This window comes from Apostichopus japonicus, chromosome 16, assembly GCF_037975245.1.
Source record: "Apostichopus japonicus isolate 1M-3 chromosome 16, ASM3797524v1, whole genome shotgun sequence".
Classification (NCBI taxonomy): domain Eukaryota; kingdom Metazoa; phylum Echinodermata; class Holothuroidea; order Aspidochirotida; family Stichopodidae; genus Apostichopus; species Apostichopus japonicus.
The window spans coordinates 28287467-28306037 of NC_092576.1; the positions used below are offsets into that span (position 1 = coordinate 28287467).

Here is an 18571-nt window from a genome sequence, read left to right on the forward strand (position 1 = left end):
ACCTGAATTATTCTTGTCGAAAAATGGCAACTTGGCCTACTCTTAGAAGATTTTGTACAACCACATTATAGCCTATCGTTTAAACATCAAGCTTTTTACACGGTAAAACAACGTTTTCAGTACAATTATGCACAACGAGTAACGAAGATGCCACTACGAAGTGCAGCCATCTACAGCCAATCAAATCATCGGAATTTTGGTTATAGTGAAGTAAGAAAAATTTCACAGCTTGTTGTTGAAACCTGAGCAGATGGATGGATTGTACTCAATAATACTTTAAACTTGTTTTTATGTTAGCGCGAGAACGGTGGCCATTTTGTTTCATTCTTTTCTTCAGAGGCTTGTTTACAAACGTTATTACATGTATACGCCTGTATACGTCCTGGCTGAAACTACTCAAACTGGAACATGTTGAATTGCTGACTTGCATAACATGCAGAAAATACTCATAAGCGATACATTTTGATATGTGGGACAAGCATCAGTTACCTAAATAAATTGCTAAAGAGACAAGAAAGAATGTTTAGTAATTCCTCTTCCTTACTTTTTTGGCTTTAAATTCACTTTCAAGGAATATCTGAATGCGGTGGCGAGAGCCATGGTGCATGGAGAGGGGGATGTATTTTCCACCATTTTCCATCTTCTTCCCATGCGTATGCCCAGACGATTCTTTGAACAACAGTTTCTACGCCAGCTCCTCTACATATGAGAGTCGGCTGCAATGAGCCCGGGCAGTACCCCTCAAGTAATAAAAAACAAATTCATCCTTTGTACATTCCATTAAAGGTTCAGGCATTTTATTAAGTCAGTCGGGAACTGGACGTCCGTCAAGTACCAGCGGCATAGGTTATATCGGCCCGACTGGGAGCTCCTGGTGGGGTCTAGGCAGTGGTGCTCAGTTTACCTTTCCACGAGTGAAGACCTTGAATGTTCTGCAAAAATGCAAGTGGTATCAAGGGGCCTAGGTAATCGCTTTTGTGTTATGTACCAGTGTCTATCCTTGCATTGTTACGTATCATGGCAATGGGGGCGCTTAGGCATAGTGGAGACAACTCTGTAATAGGGGAACAGCATACGTAAGGTAGGTAGATATCGTAGGTCTACATTTCCAGGAAGCGTCGTTTATCACATACACAGGACGAAAAATAACGAGAATGTCAGGAATAATAATTTCATCATATAAAATTTTAAAATATAAACAGAAAAGTTACAACATGAAAATAATGCCTTAACATAATAAATTAGGTAAATTGAGAGGATAAAACCTAACATAGATGTCAGCTATATCATAGTGACTCATTATATGTTGACTTAGATGTAATGACAGGGTCTAAGATGGAGCAAAGGGGTTGTCTGAATGGGTCAGCGGACATCAAAAAGGGATTGTTACTCATGATTGAGCAAAAGCACACGTAATTTATTCGTAATTGACAATCTTTACGAGTTCCTACTAAATTTGATACATAACTGTGACCGCCAAAAATGCCTTGGACGATACCAACTACATACCTACTACATCTATAAAAAAAATACTAATATAAAATCATGGCCAATGCAAAAAAAAAGGTATTACTTAGCATATATGTCAGACTAATTGTTTGGTAATTTTCTTCCCATATTTGGTTGAATTTTGCAAAGTTGCCTCGACACTGTGACGAAGTGTCTTTGACAATGGAGTGTACTTACTACACTTTACAGACGTTGGGCAATTTTTGACCAGACACTTAGGATAAGTGTCCGACCAAAATCGGTAAAAGTTTAGTTGAATATATGCCAACATGCTGGGCTCACTACGAAATTTTGCATTAGTAATTGGGTTAAGTTTCATTTATATCTAACCAATAGTTAATCAGATATATATATGCATATATATATATATATATATATATATATTTATATATATATATTTATATATATATATATATTTATATATATATATATATATATATATATATATATATATATATATATATATATATATCGGGTGATATATGTATCGGGTGATAGGTAAATAATTCTTTATTTAGAATGCACCAACACATGTTATGTAACATGTAGAAGTCATGTTCTCTAAGAATAACTGTCATATTAAAATAAAATTAGTTGCAGAGAAAGTACATTAAGAAATATTTCATAATACACTTATGACGTATACCACCAGACGGTATTTTGCAGGGGTAAATGTTACAAGTATTTCTTTGTGCCCCTTCCCCGAAAATAGTACCAAATAAATGTGCATTTTAATTCCATCCTCCCCACGGAGAGGGACTGTCAAAAGTTGCTGTCAAAATCATGACAAAGAACCTTCCCCTTTAACCACATTTTATGCAATTTTATTTGGAAGCCCAAATTTTTAAGCACCCGCAGATGATTACAATACGTTGATGCGTCAAACTACAAACTGATCTGTCATTAATCTTAAAGGTAACATGAATCTTCTGGATCTTCTGTCCAAAATTATGTAGAACTTTGTTAAACCGATCTAAATGGTCTACACAGTTACTGATTTTAGACGGTTCCATCAAATGACTTCCAAAGATGGTACCTGGCAACAGGTGCTGCGTAGTTTCTATTGGTCCCTTCTCATCTGCACTAGCCATTGTTTCAGAAGGTATGGATATTTGAAAGGAAACCTGTTAAAGTTAAAGTGAGAAATATGTCTTTTGCGAATTGGCTTGGCAGACGTTGTCTGTATTTGTGTAGTTGATGTGAATTAACATCTCGACTCTAAAGTTTTAACCATGTTAGTGCAGTACAACACATACAAGATACGCTTCGTCTGTTTAACCTGGTATTATAAAGAACACAATGACAACAAGTTACTAACCCCCCCCCCCCTCAAAGAAAAATCTACAAATTACTCCTTATAAATCGTTTTGCAACCTATTATGCATTTGCTGTGCAACAGTATAGATCGCGAAATCATCAGTATGTAGGTCAACTTTTGAGTGGGATGAATCACATTTCTCAGAATCCTGTACGGAATCATCATTGCTGTCAGTAACATCGGGTAGAGTTCCCCCGAAGAAAGTATACGAAAGGTGATGTTAGGCTGCTAACTGCCATGTCGTACGTTGTAGCTTTAGTTAGTCGTACTTTGCTTTCAGCAGCTCTTAAACCTACACCGAACGCCATACTTCGGCAGAATGACGTCCCTGTACAAAAATTGCATTCAAGGCCCCTATCCCGCAAGGAACTGTGAACGAGGGCTGGCCGTGACAGGGAAACAGGGGGCAACTTATTAAGAGCGGAGCAAATGACACGCACCACCCTGCTTGGAGTACTACTATGCGGTTCTCTGTTTCTAAACAGCGCCGGGACCCATCGACGAAAGTGCAACCCGCCCCAAAACGTTAAAATATGAAAAGGCAACCCTGGGTTAGTTACCGCTACAAACTACTGCTTAAATAACACATAACACAAAGGTACATTTCCTCCCTCTTGACCAGCTCTGTACCACCCGACCAAATGAATGAAAATATCGCTCTCTCCAACCGCACCAGAACGCTACGCGGAATTGGGTACACCGCGCCCGGGTACCACAAGATGGGCGAAACAAAACGATTAATAACGGTTACTTTCCCCAAGATCGAAAGCCAGCGGGTGCCAAAGGTTTCGAGCCTGCTCTCAAATACCTCAACCGTCTCGTTGTAGGTGACACTACAAGGTGTATCGTAGCCGAACCATATACCATTAATTTTGATATTCTGATCCGACCAAGATGCACCGAATGGTAAGTCTCTGTATCTCCAGCTACCAAGGCGAAGGCCCTTTGTCTTGTTCGGATTAAACTTCGCCCCGGTAGCCCTCTCAAAGATAGATAAATCCTGCGAGAGGGCACGAAAGGAGCTCAGACTCGAACCAACACACGTGACGTCATCTGCATTTTGAACGCATTTCACTTTGGCAACTTTGGCACAACGAATGGAACAAGTCTCGAGTCCCATTCCAAAAACCGGGAGAGGGACTCGCTAAACAAAACATAAAGTAATGGAGACAGGGCACCCCTGGTGCACCCCTCTCTACGTTAAAACGCTCTGAACAAACCCATTTACGATCACAGAACTGAAACTTTCCTGATAAAAAACACATATCCATTTACGAAAATGTTGGTGCAACTGAAACGTCTCCAATACATTCATTAAATACCGCGATACACCATGTCAAAGTCCTTCTGTTGGTCAAGAGAGACCAATGCACATGGCAGATCACGCTCAATAACAAAGTCGGTCAAGTCGCGCATCAAACACAAGTTCTGCTGGGTGCAATGACACTTCACTGCACAAGTCTGGAGATCACCCATAAGATGCGGCATAGCCAGTGCAAGGCGGTTGCACAAAGCCTTAGCCAGCAACTTGTAGTCCAAATTTAACACGGTAATCGGACGCTTGTTATGATGATCCAAGGGGTCCTCAGACTAAGGCAGCAGAGTAATCATGCCCGGACGTTGACTTTGGTTTAACAGTCCGTTTAGGAAGGCGTGTTCGAAGACGTTTCTGATGTCGGGTGCAACTATTGCCCAAAAGGTTCGGTAGAACTCCCTTGGAAGCCCGTCCGAACCTGGGGACTTGCCATTCTTCATCTTTGAAAGCGCCTTCCAAATTTCAACAGTGGTTATTCCCCCCCTAACATATCATTTACCTCACGGGGAACAGTTTTTGAGATTCCCTCAATATATCGGCCTGTGCCGACAAATCGACATTGCCACGCGTAAACAAACTCGAATAATAATCTTTATATACGAGGACAATGCCATTAGGACCACTAACCACGGTCCCACAAGTAGTGCGCACAGATGGGACGCATCTGTCACCCGCCGATGAGCTAAAGAACTGGTAAAACCTCAGTTAAGGGCGCTCATTAGCTTTCAATGCTTAGACACGGGCCCTGACGCACCGTGGTAATTTTCATCGTGATAAGTCTGCAAAGCGATGACAGCCAAAGAGTCGTCAAACTTCACCTCCGCGCACAGCTTCGATAATTCTTCTCTCCGCCACCGTGCGCGGGTCACACAATATAGAACCGCGTAGCGTTTAATGTGGAAGTTGACACCATCCCAACATTAGGATGTAGAGGCAAAGGCCGGCTTGAAAGTTTGCTATCCATTGTACCTGGTTTCGAAACCTTGGCGGAACTTTTCCTCGCCTAGTATCTGACATTTAAGTTTCCATAGGCCCCGCCCGATCGGGAAAATGGAAGCCAAATCAAACCGTGCTACCACAGTGTCATGGTCAGCGAGCAGACAGCTTAGTGTCACGCAACTCGAAAATGTAAGACTAACGGGCGCATATGCTCGATTTATTTTCGACACATCTTCCCATTAGGCCTCACCCATGTTATACCCCGTACTACACGGGTGCATATGCCTCAAGACATCAGCTAAAAGGTGTGTGGAAGTGAATCTGTCCAGTTATGTGATCCCAGCGTCTGGACTAGCAGACACAGAAGCCCCGGATTCTGCCAAGAACCGAGTCTAAGACACAGTTTAAGTCTCCGACCATGACACATGGTGCACTACCAGGAATGAAGGAAGGCAGCGTGTCAAAAAAGTCTCGTCTATGAGAAGACCGATTGGGAGCATACACAGTACAAAGGGAGATATTACCCTGTGGATACTTGAACAGAATGCAAAACAATCGGCCCTCGTGATCCGTCTCCACCCTAGTGCCACAACCCGCCTGACGAGGTGACAGAAGGATGATAGTGACACAGGTGAAGACAAAGCAATCGAAGCATGCAGCTCACCACCCCACTCATAAGCCCATAGAGGGACATCTTCCAAAATGTGTGTTTCTTGCAGGCAAACGCAGTCGACCTCCATTGACTTGAAAACACACTTTCTGCATTCTCACTCCATAAGGTGGATCTGTTATCCTGCATTATTACTTTGCAACATTACTTTACACAGACTAATATGGAAGTATTAAACTAAATTAGGGGCGTGGCGTTTTCTCGGCATTTCCAGGGACAACGATGACACCATCTAAGTGGAGCGAAAAAATAAATCAAGCAAGAGAAAAGCCTGCCATGAGCCTTTCAGATTCCGGAAATGAAATTTTCCAGACAATTCAAGTTTCATAAAACACTACACTTTGTTCCAGTCATTAAAGGCGAAAAACAAAATCAAAGTTGATTAAAATGTAACATGAATGTATGAAGACGTACAAATGATCTGCCTTTTTGCCGTACAACAAACAGCGCCCCCACATTTTTCAAGGCTTCACTGTTTAAACACACGGCGAAACACTGTGTCAGCATTTTCTCAGTTCAATTTTCATTATGTATATATGTGTATATGTGTATATGTATATATATATATATATATATATTATATATATATATATATATATATATATATATATATATATAATGAATGAGCAGCATTTTGTTATTACAGATATATATCAAATTAATAAGAACAAGCACACCAGAGAAGTTCCATTTCACGACCGGTATCGTCCTTTTGGGACTTATCAGGCGAAGGCTGGAATCGAACATCGGGTATCGTGTGACAGACCATACCACTCGACCACAGGGATACTACTGGCTATGAAGGCGTGATCTAATGGCTGCCAATGAGAGAGTATTATAGTATGTATATATATATATATTTATATATATATATATATATATCTATATCTATATATATATATATATATCTATATCTATATCTATATATATCTATATCTATATCTATATCTATATCTATATCTATATCTATATCTATATATATATATATATATATATATATATATATATATATGTATATATATATGTATGTATGTGTATACGATTACTCTTTACGATTTTCATATATATATATTCATTTGCCTTTGTCGTTTACCTCCATTTCATTAACATAAAGTCTGTTCAAAGTATCTCTTTCGAGATCCGGCTTTAGGAATCACAAATGATTTTCGAGTTGGTTAGCATCATGTTTGATCTCTAGAGTAAGGCAAAATATGTCACCAAAACCAAAACTAGTATTGTTCGATACAGGTGACAAACGCCTACAGTGGAATTACGACCTTCCTTACCGGTTTAGAACCTCTGGACATACAATCAGCGTCCATGGCCTAGTTGGTTAGGGTGTCCGCGTACAAAGCGGGAGGCCCGGGTTCGAATCCCGGTGGAGGCTTGAAGTTTTTTCACTGTTCTTGATTTTCCAACTCATTACGATTTTCATTTAAATATATATGTATATATATATATATATATATATCCCCCCCCTCCCCTCTACTCCATCACTTCTTTATCTCTCATTAGCAGTGGTTACATTTTCAGTCCTTCTATTTTAAGTAATTTTAATACAAAAATGGCAATAGGCTATTGACTTTCATCATATTTCCTCGAACTGGCATTATTTTTTCTCAGTTCTTGGATAAGGCATTGCTGGAACTCAGTACACTGTTGCTATCATTCGCAGCGTATATAGCTATTACTGATCCATAGTTGGATCGCGCTTCATATTATTTTAATTGAAGAATTTCGTGTTATTTTTAAATTGATTTGAAATGTTAATTCAGTATAGACGAATATTTCGTTCTTTATTAATACCAGCGTAAATAATAGTGAACATATTTGTACCAATATAATACCAAATATAATTACCACTCAAACTATAATTGAATTCAACCAATACTGAGGTATTTTAATAGAGCCTGAAGAATCAGAGGCCCAATGTTGAAATAGTCAGTAACATAATCAGAAACGATTTTGTTGTATTTTTTTAAAGGGTGGGGAGAAAAGTTCTTAATGCGTGCTGCAGCCGACGATTGCTCTATAGACCCTCTGTCAGTCTCCTCATTAATGGCAGAGGAGACAAATGAGGTGTCGAATACCAACATTCTCTGCTAGTGTTTTCCAGGCGTGCAAAAAAGCTTACGTAGGGTCAGTTTAACTCAATATAAGTACATACTACATGGATCTCGTACAACAGACATGTATACTTGGTAAACTGTATTTCGAATGAATTTTGCTATAGAAAACACAACAGTGCCAATCCTGTAAGTTCAGACACTTTCCCCTAAATTCTGTTTAATACGTTGTCGAGTAATGTTTCAAATTTTAACTTAAATTTTTATTTCATTTAATCATGTACAGGGGTGGGGGTGGTTGGGGTGGTTCTGGTTTATCAAACATGCGAAAAAAAGGTGAGTTCTGTGACACATTCAGACTACACCTTATGTCAATAGTATACGTTCTACACGCAATGTTATGCTAATAACTATTTATGAAGTTTGGTATGTACGGTGTGAACGACTGATGTCTCTGGTTCCCTTTTAACAAACTTTAACAATTTAAATAAAAACTCGAAACGTTTTTTTTTATTTCGTATTACTTTATTTATTGTATTTTAACTATTGTTGATGTCTCGTAATTATTTGCAGTGATGAATGACTCACCAGTAGAGCAATGAATGTTATATTTGTCTTTGCTCCGATTTTTCAAGTTTTCATTCCATTTCGTACAATAAACTTTTTAGTGAATGTTTCAATCTTAAGGTTTAATGTTTTCTTATGTTGTTATCCATAAAGTATATTCCAACCACGCTCCGTTTGGTCAGACTTAATTAAATTCTGAATTATTACGTAAAATGTTTCGTAAAATGCTCAGTTTCACAATCATCTTGTTCATCAACTCAAGAGGATGGTCGAATTTTCATCTCAACATATTGGACGTTGCAGTTAGTATCAAAATCAGAGTAGATCATTTCCCCGTTGCCTCCATTGTAGACACCGTTGAGGTTTTCACTCGTACAAGCTGATTTGCAGCTGCTGCTGTATTGGAAATAATCGCAAAGGCTATTACTCGCACAAGTAGAGCAGTCATCATTCGAGTGCCACCAGCCGCTTCTGTGCTTCTCTGCGCAGTTGAAGTTACCAAATGCGTCATTGTCTCGGTCATGCGTGCTGAATTGTTTTCCTCTGGTATCAGTAAGATCATAACCTGTGAAGTAAAACAGCAAGAACCATCAGTGGTTAATACTTGGTCATTAAACAATAGCTTAAGTATCCTGATATATTGCAAACTTTTGTTGGGACATAAAACACGTTTTACAGTATATTGGGAAGAGGGTGGGATTCACATTGATAGAGATTCAGAATTCATTTTTAATGGGATAATTCCGTGATCATTATATATACTTCATGAGTTGATTTATTCTATATTGCTCTTTACTTTAATCAGGCTAATTTTTAAAGGAAATGACGATTGATTTGGATTTAAATTAATGATGTTTAATATAAAAAATAGGCTTGTCTACAAGGAAATTATTGTTTAATGATATTAAATATTATGATTAAATTAGTCAATATTGTGTTTGATTACAAATGAAAACTAAATCCTGGGATTTCCATTGACTAGTTTTTAGCTATTATTTTCTCATTGCAATTTTATTTATGTCTAGGGTTGTCTTTGTCTTCGTGGTGTGTGGCTCTTCTTGGTAATATTGTTTCACAGATCTTGTTAGAAACATTATTCTGTTAGTAGTATGTGTTTACTGCAAACCTTTATTCTCTGTTAATGGTTCTGTGAATATAAATGGTCGTATTTCTCTTCCATAATATATCCTGTTCTTAGATTGGTGCTTGCTAATTCAGCATATATTCTTTTTCATCGGCTAGTCAGACTACGTCAATAGTTTGTAAATGACACCACCGTTATCCGATTGATACGATGATACGGTAAATATCTAACATTGTACCCTTTTCTTTAAAGTAACGGGTCCAGATGGGACGAGATTTGTTTTGCAATTGTTCAGATTACTTGCTTAAATCCCGTTCGGGACAAAACCTTCTTTGCTCTTCCAATATGACCACACCAAAACTGGCGAATGTAAGGATGGTTCTTCACATCAGTTGCAACTAATTAAGATGGTTGAATATGCGTGGTACTATTTCTTCACTTTTTTCTATTTCTATCTATGTTTTGTTCTAATTAATGCGTTACACTTCTCAAACACACACCCAGAAATGGATTATAAACTTGATAATTATCTCGTATATACAACCGTAGAAATTTTGTGCGTGAATTGTGAAAGGAGGGGGGGGGGGGGTTCCCCAAACCCTCTTTGTAAGGGTTTCTGATCCAGTGTACTTAGAGCAGATTTTGTAGGTAATATTTAATATCAAGATGTGTTGAAACCCCGACGACCATTTTCTCATGAAGTTGATTCTGTACATACTAGTAACTTTAACTTGACCTAGTATCCAAGGCAAGGCGCTAATATCAAACATGCAACAAACCTGTATTTCCACCTTCATTGCCCAGTTCACTCATTGTGTAGTTGCTGGTTTCAGACTCGATTTGAAAGTCTGTATACTCAGCATATCTAGCCAATCCACTAGAAGAAGTGATGTCAAAGCGAAGCTTGTAGTTTCTCTGGTTCGTTAAGTAATGAAGCTTTTCATTTCCTAGCCATAAGTTCCTGCTGTCACCAAACCTGTCCTTGTACGCAGCCCAGTGTTGATAAAAACTCGTAGAGCCATCGGTACGACGTTGAAACACCTGAAAATATAGCGAATAAATACAATGAAAGAAATATAATGATGAGAGTCGTGAAGCATGGTAACAGACAAACTTAATTTAAGAAACACCGCACGAATATATATTAATAGAATACTATTTCAGTAAGACAAATGTAGGACTTTTCTTTGTTTTTGTTTTCTTTAAGAGGTGGCAATTTTTTGGGATTGTCACACTGTGCTTCCACTAAAGTAATTTTGATACACTCAATACCTGGTAAAGAATTATAAAGTGCAATCAAACCGGAAAAAAAAAACTGGGACTTGCATTACCATCAACAATAGACTTAATCAACAAAACTCACAGAAACATACTTGAAATATTCATATAGTTTCAATCAAGACTTACGGTCCATCCTCCACCGTTTTCCATTTTACAAGATACGTTGAATGGTAAACCAGGCCATCCAGTAGGCTTGATTGTATGAACGGCATCTTGTCTATGTCCAGCGTCATAAACATCCTGGCAGTCTCTAAACGGCAAGGATACAAAAGATCCACCGTCAACTTCGTATCCCTCATTACAATAACACTGTCGTACTTCATTCTTGACATCACACACAGCATTGGCACTACAGCTGTAGTCATCTTCACAGATAAGTCGGTTATTGCTACAGGAACACTTCTGGGTGCAGTTATCATTAACGTATGTTTTTCCATTCTAAAACAGATCAAATGTAAAATTTTAAGTTTGAAGAACAAAATTGTTGTCAGATAAAATTTAATTCTGTGTTCAAATATCCATTAGAAATGTCATCTTACATTTAAATAGATGTCACAAACACTCACCGATATAACCAAGTTGGCCTCTGCAACGAAACAGCTGCATCTACTCGCACTGATACAGTCACTTCCATTCAGCATTAATCCAGCTTTGCAGATACAGCCCGTGCTACCTAAACAGGTACTATTACAAGCAGACTCTTCTTTGGGATCTTCACATGTTGCTTCACAAGTGCAGTTTCCATAGATCATGTTCGGAGGACACGTATATATCGTAGAACCTGCATGGAGAGCAGTTTAGCTTTGAAATATCATAATTATTATGTTTTGTTTCTTTTTTCCATGTAGTAACATCCTGATATGAACTTAACGACTGAAAGCTGATTGCGACTTTAAAGAAAGCATGTAAATTAAATCGAAATGCACATTAATGCAAAATTAATGTGATTTATTCTATTATCACATGATATGAGTAGTGCGCTTGATATGATACGGGACTTACCTAGAGTCGTGCCTTGTGGTTCAGTAGTGACTGCAGTAGTTGGTTCATTTGATTCTTGCATTGTCCTACCTAAACAAGGATAGGAAGGATGTTTATGAACAATTGAATCATGCATCATTAATGTGATTTCTTCTATTAACACATAATGTGAGTTGTGCGCTTGATATACTACGGGGCTTACCTAGAGTAGTGATTGCAGTAGTTGGTTCCTTAGATTCTTGCATTGTCCTACCTAAACAAGGATAGGAAGGATGTTTATGAACAATTGAATCATGCATCATTAATGTGATTTCTTCTATTAACACATGATATCAGTAGTGCGCTTGATATACTACGGGGCTTACCTAGAGTCGTGTCTTGTGGTTCAGTAGTGACTGCAGTAGTTGGTTCATTTGATTCTTGCATTGTCCTACCTAAACAAGGATAGGAAGGATGTTTATGAACAATTGAATCATGCATCATTAATGTGATTTCTTCTATTAACACATAATGTGAGTTGTGCGCTTGATATACTACGGGGCTTACCTAGAGTAGTGACTGCAGTAGTTGGTTCCTTAGATTCTTGCATTGTCCTACCTAAACAAGGATAGGAAGGATGTTTATGAACAATTGAATCATGCATCATTAATGTGATTTCTTCTATTAACACATGATATCAGTAGTGCGCTTGATATACTACGGGGCTTACCTAGAGTCGTGCCTTGTGGTTCAGTAGTGACTGCAGTAGTTGGTTCATTTGATTCTTGCATTGTCCTACCTAAACAAGGATAGGAAGGATGTTTATGAACAATTGAATCATGCATCATTAATGTGATTTCTTCTATTAACACATAATGTGAGTTGTGCGCTTGATATACTACGGGGCTTACCTAGAGTAGTGACTGCAGTAGTTGGTTCCTTAGATTCTTGCATTGTCCTACCTAAACAAGGATAGGAAGGATGTTTATGAACAATTGAATCATGCATCATTAATGTGATTTCTTCTATTAACACATGATATCAGTAGTGCACTTGATATACTACGGGGCTTACCTAGAGTCGTGCCTTGTGGTTCAGTAGTGACTGCAGTAGTTGGTTCCTTTGATTCTTGCATTGTCTTACCTAAACAAGTATAGGAAGGATGTTTATGAACAATTGAATAATGATTATTAATGTGATTTCTTCTATTATCACATGATGTGAGTAGTGCGCTTGTTATGCTACGGGACGTACCTAGAGTCGTGCCTTGTGGTTCAGTAGTGACTACAGTAGTTGGTTCCTCTGATTCTTGCATTGTCTTACCTAAACAAGTATAGGAAGGATGTTTATGAACAATTTAATCATGCATCATTAATGTGATTTCTTCTATTAACACATAATATCAGTAGTGCGCTTGATATGATACGGGACTTACCTAGAGTCGTGCCTTGTGGTTCAGTAGTGACTGCAGTAGTTGGTTCATTTGATTCTTGTATTGTCCTACCTAAACAAGGATAGGAAGGATGTTTATGAACAATTGAATCATGCATCATTAATGTGATATCTTCTATTAACACATAATGTGAGTTGTGCGCTTGATATACTACGGGACTTACCTAGAGTCGTGCCTTGTGGTTCAGTAGTGACTGCAGTAGTTGGTTCCTTTGATTCTTGCATTGTCTTACCTAAACAAGGATAGGAAGGATGTTTATGAACAATTGAATCATGCATCATTAATGTGATATCTTCTATTAACACATAATGTGAGTTGTGCGCTTGATATACTACGGGACTTACCTAGAGTCGTGCCTTGTGGTTCAGTAGTGACTGCAGTAGTTGGTTCCTTTGATTCTTGCATTGTCTTACCTAAACAAGGATAGGAAGGATGTTTATGAACAATTGAATAATGCATCATTAATGTGATTTCTTCTATTATAACATGATATCAGTAGTGCGCTTGATATGATACGGGACTTATCTAGAGTCGTGCCTTGTTGTTCAGTAGTGATTGCAGTAGTTGGTTCCTTTGATTCTTGCGTTGTCTTACCTAAACAAGGATAGGAAGAATGTTGATGAACAATTGAATAATGCATCATTAATGTGAGTTCTTCTATTAACACATGGTATGAGTTGTGCGCTTGATATACTACGGGACTTACCTAGAGTCGTGCCTTGTGGTTCAGTAGTTGGTTCCTTTGATTCCTGCATTGTCTTACCTAGAAAACAGTATGTGAAGGATGTTTATGAACAATTTTGTTTTAATAGTAATGCTTTTAAGTAGGTTCAATTAAATGGAAATAGAATTGTCTTGAATGAAGTCCTCTTCTTTGTTTATTTTGCACTACAGTTTGGACTATAGACATATCTTGTTTCGTAAGAAAGTGGTATTAGATGATGGAAAATAAGAATATCATTAACAACACAAATAAATTAACAGCTAAATAGATAACGTGCTCCCCTCTAACCAGATAATAATAATATGTCCGTGTATCATAATTTACAAATCTAATGGTCTTCTTTATCGTTATGATGTTATTTTAACAGACCAAAATGAAGATAAGCGGATGTTTAAAAAGGCTGTCCATATAGACAGAATGTTGCCAATAATGCGAAAATTGTAAATCATACTAGCAAGTTTATTGGGCGACATCTCATAGACCTATTATTTGTATTTGCAAATCCCCAACCCCCATCCCAAAAAGAAAGAAAAAAGAAAATAATAATAATAATTAAAAGAATATTTTCAAATTGAATTGAGAAGGATGAAATGTATTTGGTGACAGAAATTTGTTATATAAAGTTTAACTAGTAAAATCATGCACGCCGTTCATAAAGAGATAGTACTGTCAATTTCTATAACGAACCAAAACATAGCGATATTAAATACTGTCTCTCAAACAATGGTATTTTGTATTATTATTATTTTTGGTTTAAATGAAAAATTAAACGAGCCAGGAAGAATTCAAGTTTGAAAACCACCTAAATCACAGACACAGGAAATACATCAATTTTGTGACTTCTTGTAATATATAAATGATAGTTTGTAAACATTCTGTGTTCTGTTTACTTTTTACTTACTTTTACAAGGTGAAGGTAAACAGTGGCTTCCTTTACATGGGAATTTCGCAGCAAAATCACACAATTCTATGAATAAGAAAAAAAGAAGGAACAAACATCAGAAACAGCTACACGTTCAATCGGTAAAAAGTATACAGTCACGAAATTAAGTTATGATAAAAACAAGACAAGATAAGGAAAGACAAAACGAAACAAACGAAACGCAAAAAGAGCAGAACAGACGGAACAAAACAACACAAAACATATGTTTAAGATTTATAAAAGTGGTTAAGTGTGAAGTAATGGTTATTAAATATGGAATTCTTTATAAAAGAAGTAAATAAGTAAAATTTAAATAAATTGGATGGTATAGATAACCAATATTGAAATCGTCAAAACATAAAATTAAGTTACTGGTAGCAGTTCTCGTACTGCAAATCCCAGTCCATAGGGTTTTCTGTACATGTTGAACTGGCTGTACTGAAAGTGAGGAAAATTGTCTCGGTATGATGGCCAATTTTGTGGTATAACTTTAGACAACTGATCTATTTGGCAGTTTTGTGACATTGCTTCCCTGGTAAAAGTTCTTACGAAACGTATTACGTAATCAGTCAGTCCATTACAAATAATGCACTGTGTAACGACTGCGCAAATTAAGCCAAGACATGGGTATGACGTTGGGGAATATTTGAAGTCGGCAAACATATGAAGAAAAAACAAAAGGTTGATATTATCTTTGGACGACTGGAGTATACATTCTCCCGTACATTGCGACACCCCATTGACCGCTAACAGCAGATGAATCGATTTGTTGAATAGTCTGCCTAACTTGTTACGTGATAACAGTTAGCCTAATTTTAGACGAAAGGATATATAGATTATAGATGAAAGGGTGATAAAACACTCACAACTCGGCCATTAAGTAACATAGGATTGTCATATATCAATAGCCCTAGGAACTATAAACAGCATATTCCTAGATACCAACTGGTGTGACTATACTATCACAAAAACTCAAAGTAGACATGCAGATATTAATAAAATATAGGTAAGCCCGTTTATATTTTCCAATAAATTTTCTGTAAAATACACGGAGATATATGTAGGGAGGGGTAATCATGTTAATATTCAAGCAGCTCGAGGACCCATAAAAGTGAATTAATCTTGAAAAACCCTTGCTTGAAATTTGCTAAAAGTTGCCTTGCTCACGTTGCTGTTAATTCACAAGGTTGCCAAAATAAGTCTTTAGGAAAACTTCAAACCTGCAGCAGTATGCCTAAGAATGATGTGATATAGAAAAGTGGAATTCTACATAGTTAATCGGACAGAAAAAATAAATAAAACAGAATAGGATGTACTTTATGTATGCCCAAACCCCTCAACCAAGACAGTCTGACAACCCTACAGGAGACTCTAAAAGACTGAACATATTGTTATTGGTAAATAGAAAGAAATGGAATCCATAACTCTTATTATCTTGCAAAAATATACACTTACTTCCGGCATCCGTCATATCGATGAGGATTAGTGCCAAATGGAAAAGCTGAAAAAATTTCTTTCTCTCCATTGTGTTCAAAGTTGACCGCTCTACTTGTCATTGGTGTTCTCCGTGAAGTTTTGAATGACTGAGTTGGATGATGTGATGTCTTTAATATAAACTAAGTAACATAGTCTCAACAAATATGTACATGTGTTAACTTAAAGCTGATTGGACGAAACGAATACGTATCAATATCAGAGCACGAATTGTACAACGATACTGTGATTACGTCATTGACGGATGATCAGCTTTTGTCACTTAGGTTTACATTTCGTTATCTTCATTGGAATTAGACAAAAACTCAATCTTCCAGCAATATGTAACGTATACTTATAAAGGAGATACAGTTTGGCGTATATCGACTCCCGGTCTATTCAGTAGATATATTTTCAAACGTTTCTTATTTGATTTACGTGATAACCTTTTATTTTTTCCCAGCTAAAGCTGACGCGCTATTGTTACAAGACAGGCTCTTTATTAATTCATCATGAACATCATGATCATGATCATCATGATCATGATGATCATGATGGGAAAATACATCCCAACAATTTTCATATTCATATGAAATACTATATTTATAATTGCAAACGAAATGAACGTCATCATCATCATCATCATCATCATCATCATCATCATCATCATCATCATCATCATCATCATCATCATCATCATCATCATCATCATCATCATCATCATCATCATCATCATCATCATCATCACCATCATGATAATCATGATCATCGTCATCATCATGATGATCATGATCATGATCATCATGATCATCATAATCATCATGATCATCATGATCAATCATTATGATCATCATGTATATGTATATTGAATATATGTTATTTTCATAAACATTTTTTTTTAGTGTGTTATATAGGACGTCCATTACAATAAAATGACGTTTTGACAAACATGATCAGAATTTCAATAATATATGATGTTTTTTATATGTGATTCATTATTTGAAAATATAAACTCAGGACCAGGAGAGCCTGGTCAATATTTAGTAATACCATTTAACATTACAGTTGAATGAAACTTGCCCAACTTTGCCAATGTGTAATTCATTTTTCGATATCAGAGAGGAATAAGTCATTTGCGTTTCCAGAATTAACAAATTTGCCGTTTCAACGTCAACTGTTCACTATAATTTTTTCAGCTTGCTGGGTCTTAGAAAAAAAAAAGTCAGAAAAGATAAGAAAAGAAAAACAATGTCATACTTTCACAATTTACAAGAACAACTCACATATTGCAGGTGCACGACTGGTGTAAGATGGGCTAGTCTTTCAGTAGCGTGTGCAATTAGTGTGGGGGGGGGGGCAGAGGCCCCGCATTCTATAGTCATTCGGAGAATTTCCTACATTCAGGTGAAGAATGAATTCATTGGGCAAGTTTCATTCGAATGTAATGTTACATGGTATTACTATTTTGAACATATTTTTTGGATTTTTATGATATCGAAGTTTTATAGAAGCCGTTATAAGAGGTTTTAATATTTGTACACCAATAAATTAACTGTGTATGTATACATTTCCTAGCAATATTGTCAATTATCGATTATAACATCGAGCAAAACATGCCAATAAAAACGTTTTTCTACTGTGTTCCTGTCATACATAGAAAATAATGCAAATAAAGGTTGGCAATAAATCTTTTGCTGTCGATTAACTTCACCGGCATTGTCGACTCTTTCTCAATCAACCGACGTGATAAAAGATGTAAAGACCCTTTTTGAATGGAAATATAAATTTACATATCAATACAAGCTGCTTATAGAGTATAATAAATACACAAAAAGAACACGAAGACGTGGTTTATATATATATATATATATATATATATATATATATATATTGCTGATTGAATGTATATGTCTGTTTTGACTTGCTATACCCTTCATTTTTTCCAAGGTGGTCTACAATACGTGGTCTGAAGTAATCTCATAATGGAAAAAAAAAATCGAGACCTTTGCTGTATCTATTAAAATATCCTGTTCGATTTATCCATAAACCCGATAGGCCTACAGTCTAAACATTTGCTTGGCTGTCCACGTTGTCAGCATTTAAACTTTCATCAAAATGCAAGTTTCCTTTTTGTGGAAATGTTATTCTTCTCTGTGCATATGCAAGTTTAATATTATATGGAAAAGCAAGAAGATTGTTCAGTTCAATTGCCGTGATGACATCATTCACTTTACTGTTGCCAGATGCATTAACAAATACAACCGAATTTGAAAACTTAAAATGTGTACCA

General features: G+C 36.8%; 1 protein-coding gene, 1 long non-coding RNA gene and 1 other non-coding gene across 3 annotated transcripts; 1 reads left to right on the plus strand and 2 right to left on the minus strand.

Moving 5' to 3' along the window:
• Positions 1–7065: 7065 nt before the first annotated feature.
• Positions 7066–7138, plus strand: Trnac-aca (transfer RNA cysteine (anticodon ACA)). The gene has a single exon. It is a non-coding gene; the product is annotated as a tRNA-Cys (tRNA).
• A 1173-nt stretch (positions 7139–8311) lies between these two features.
• On the minus strand, positions 8312–12668 carry LOC139983250 (techylectin-5A-like). Its single transcript, XM_071996671.1, has 10 exons — positions 12621–12668; positions 12440–12508; positions 12277–12327; positions 12096–12164; positions 11933–11983; positions 11752–11820; positions 11316–11530; positions 10876–11187; positions 10248–10509; positions 8312–8949 (listed from the first exon to the last, which is right to left on the minus strand). The coding sequence occupies exons 1-10, from the start codon at positions 12661–12663 to the stop codon at positions 8642–8644; spliced, it is 1449 nt and encodes a 482-aa protein (XP_071852772.1). The 5' UTR covers positions 12664–12668; the 3' UTR covers positions 8312–8641.
• A 1026-nt stretch (positions 12669–13694) lies between these two features.
• On the minus strand, positions 13695–16412 carry LOC139983252 (uncharacterized). The gene is made up of 3 exons (XR_011798572.1): positions 16264–16412; positions 14788–14853; positions 13695–13756 (listed from the first exon to the last, which is right to left on the minus strand). It is a non-coding gene; the product is annotated as an uncharacterized lncRNA (long non-coding RNA).
• Between the last annotated feature and the right edge of the window lie 2159 nt (positions 16413–18571).

Coding starts and splice junctions, on each gene's coding strand:
- LOC139983250 (XM_071996671.1), bottom strand. CDS start 12,663: ATGCAAGAATCTAAGGAACCAACTACTGCAGTCACTACTCTAG. Junction 11,531..11,751: donor ACCACAAGGCACGACTCTAG/GTAAGTCCCGTA, acceptor CTCTCCATGCAG/GTTCTACGATATATACGTGT. Junction 8,950..10,247: donor CAATGAAGGTGGAAATACAG/GTTTGTTGCATG, acceptor TTTACTTCACAG/GTTATGATCTTACTGATACC.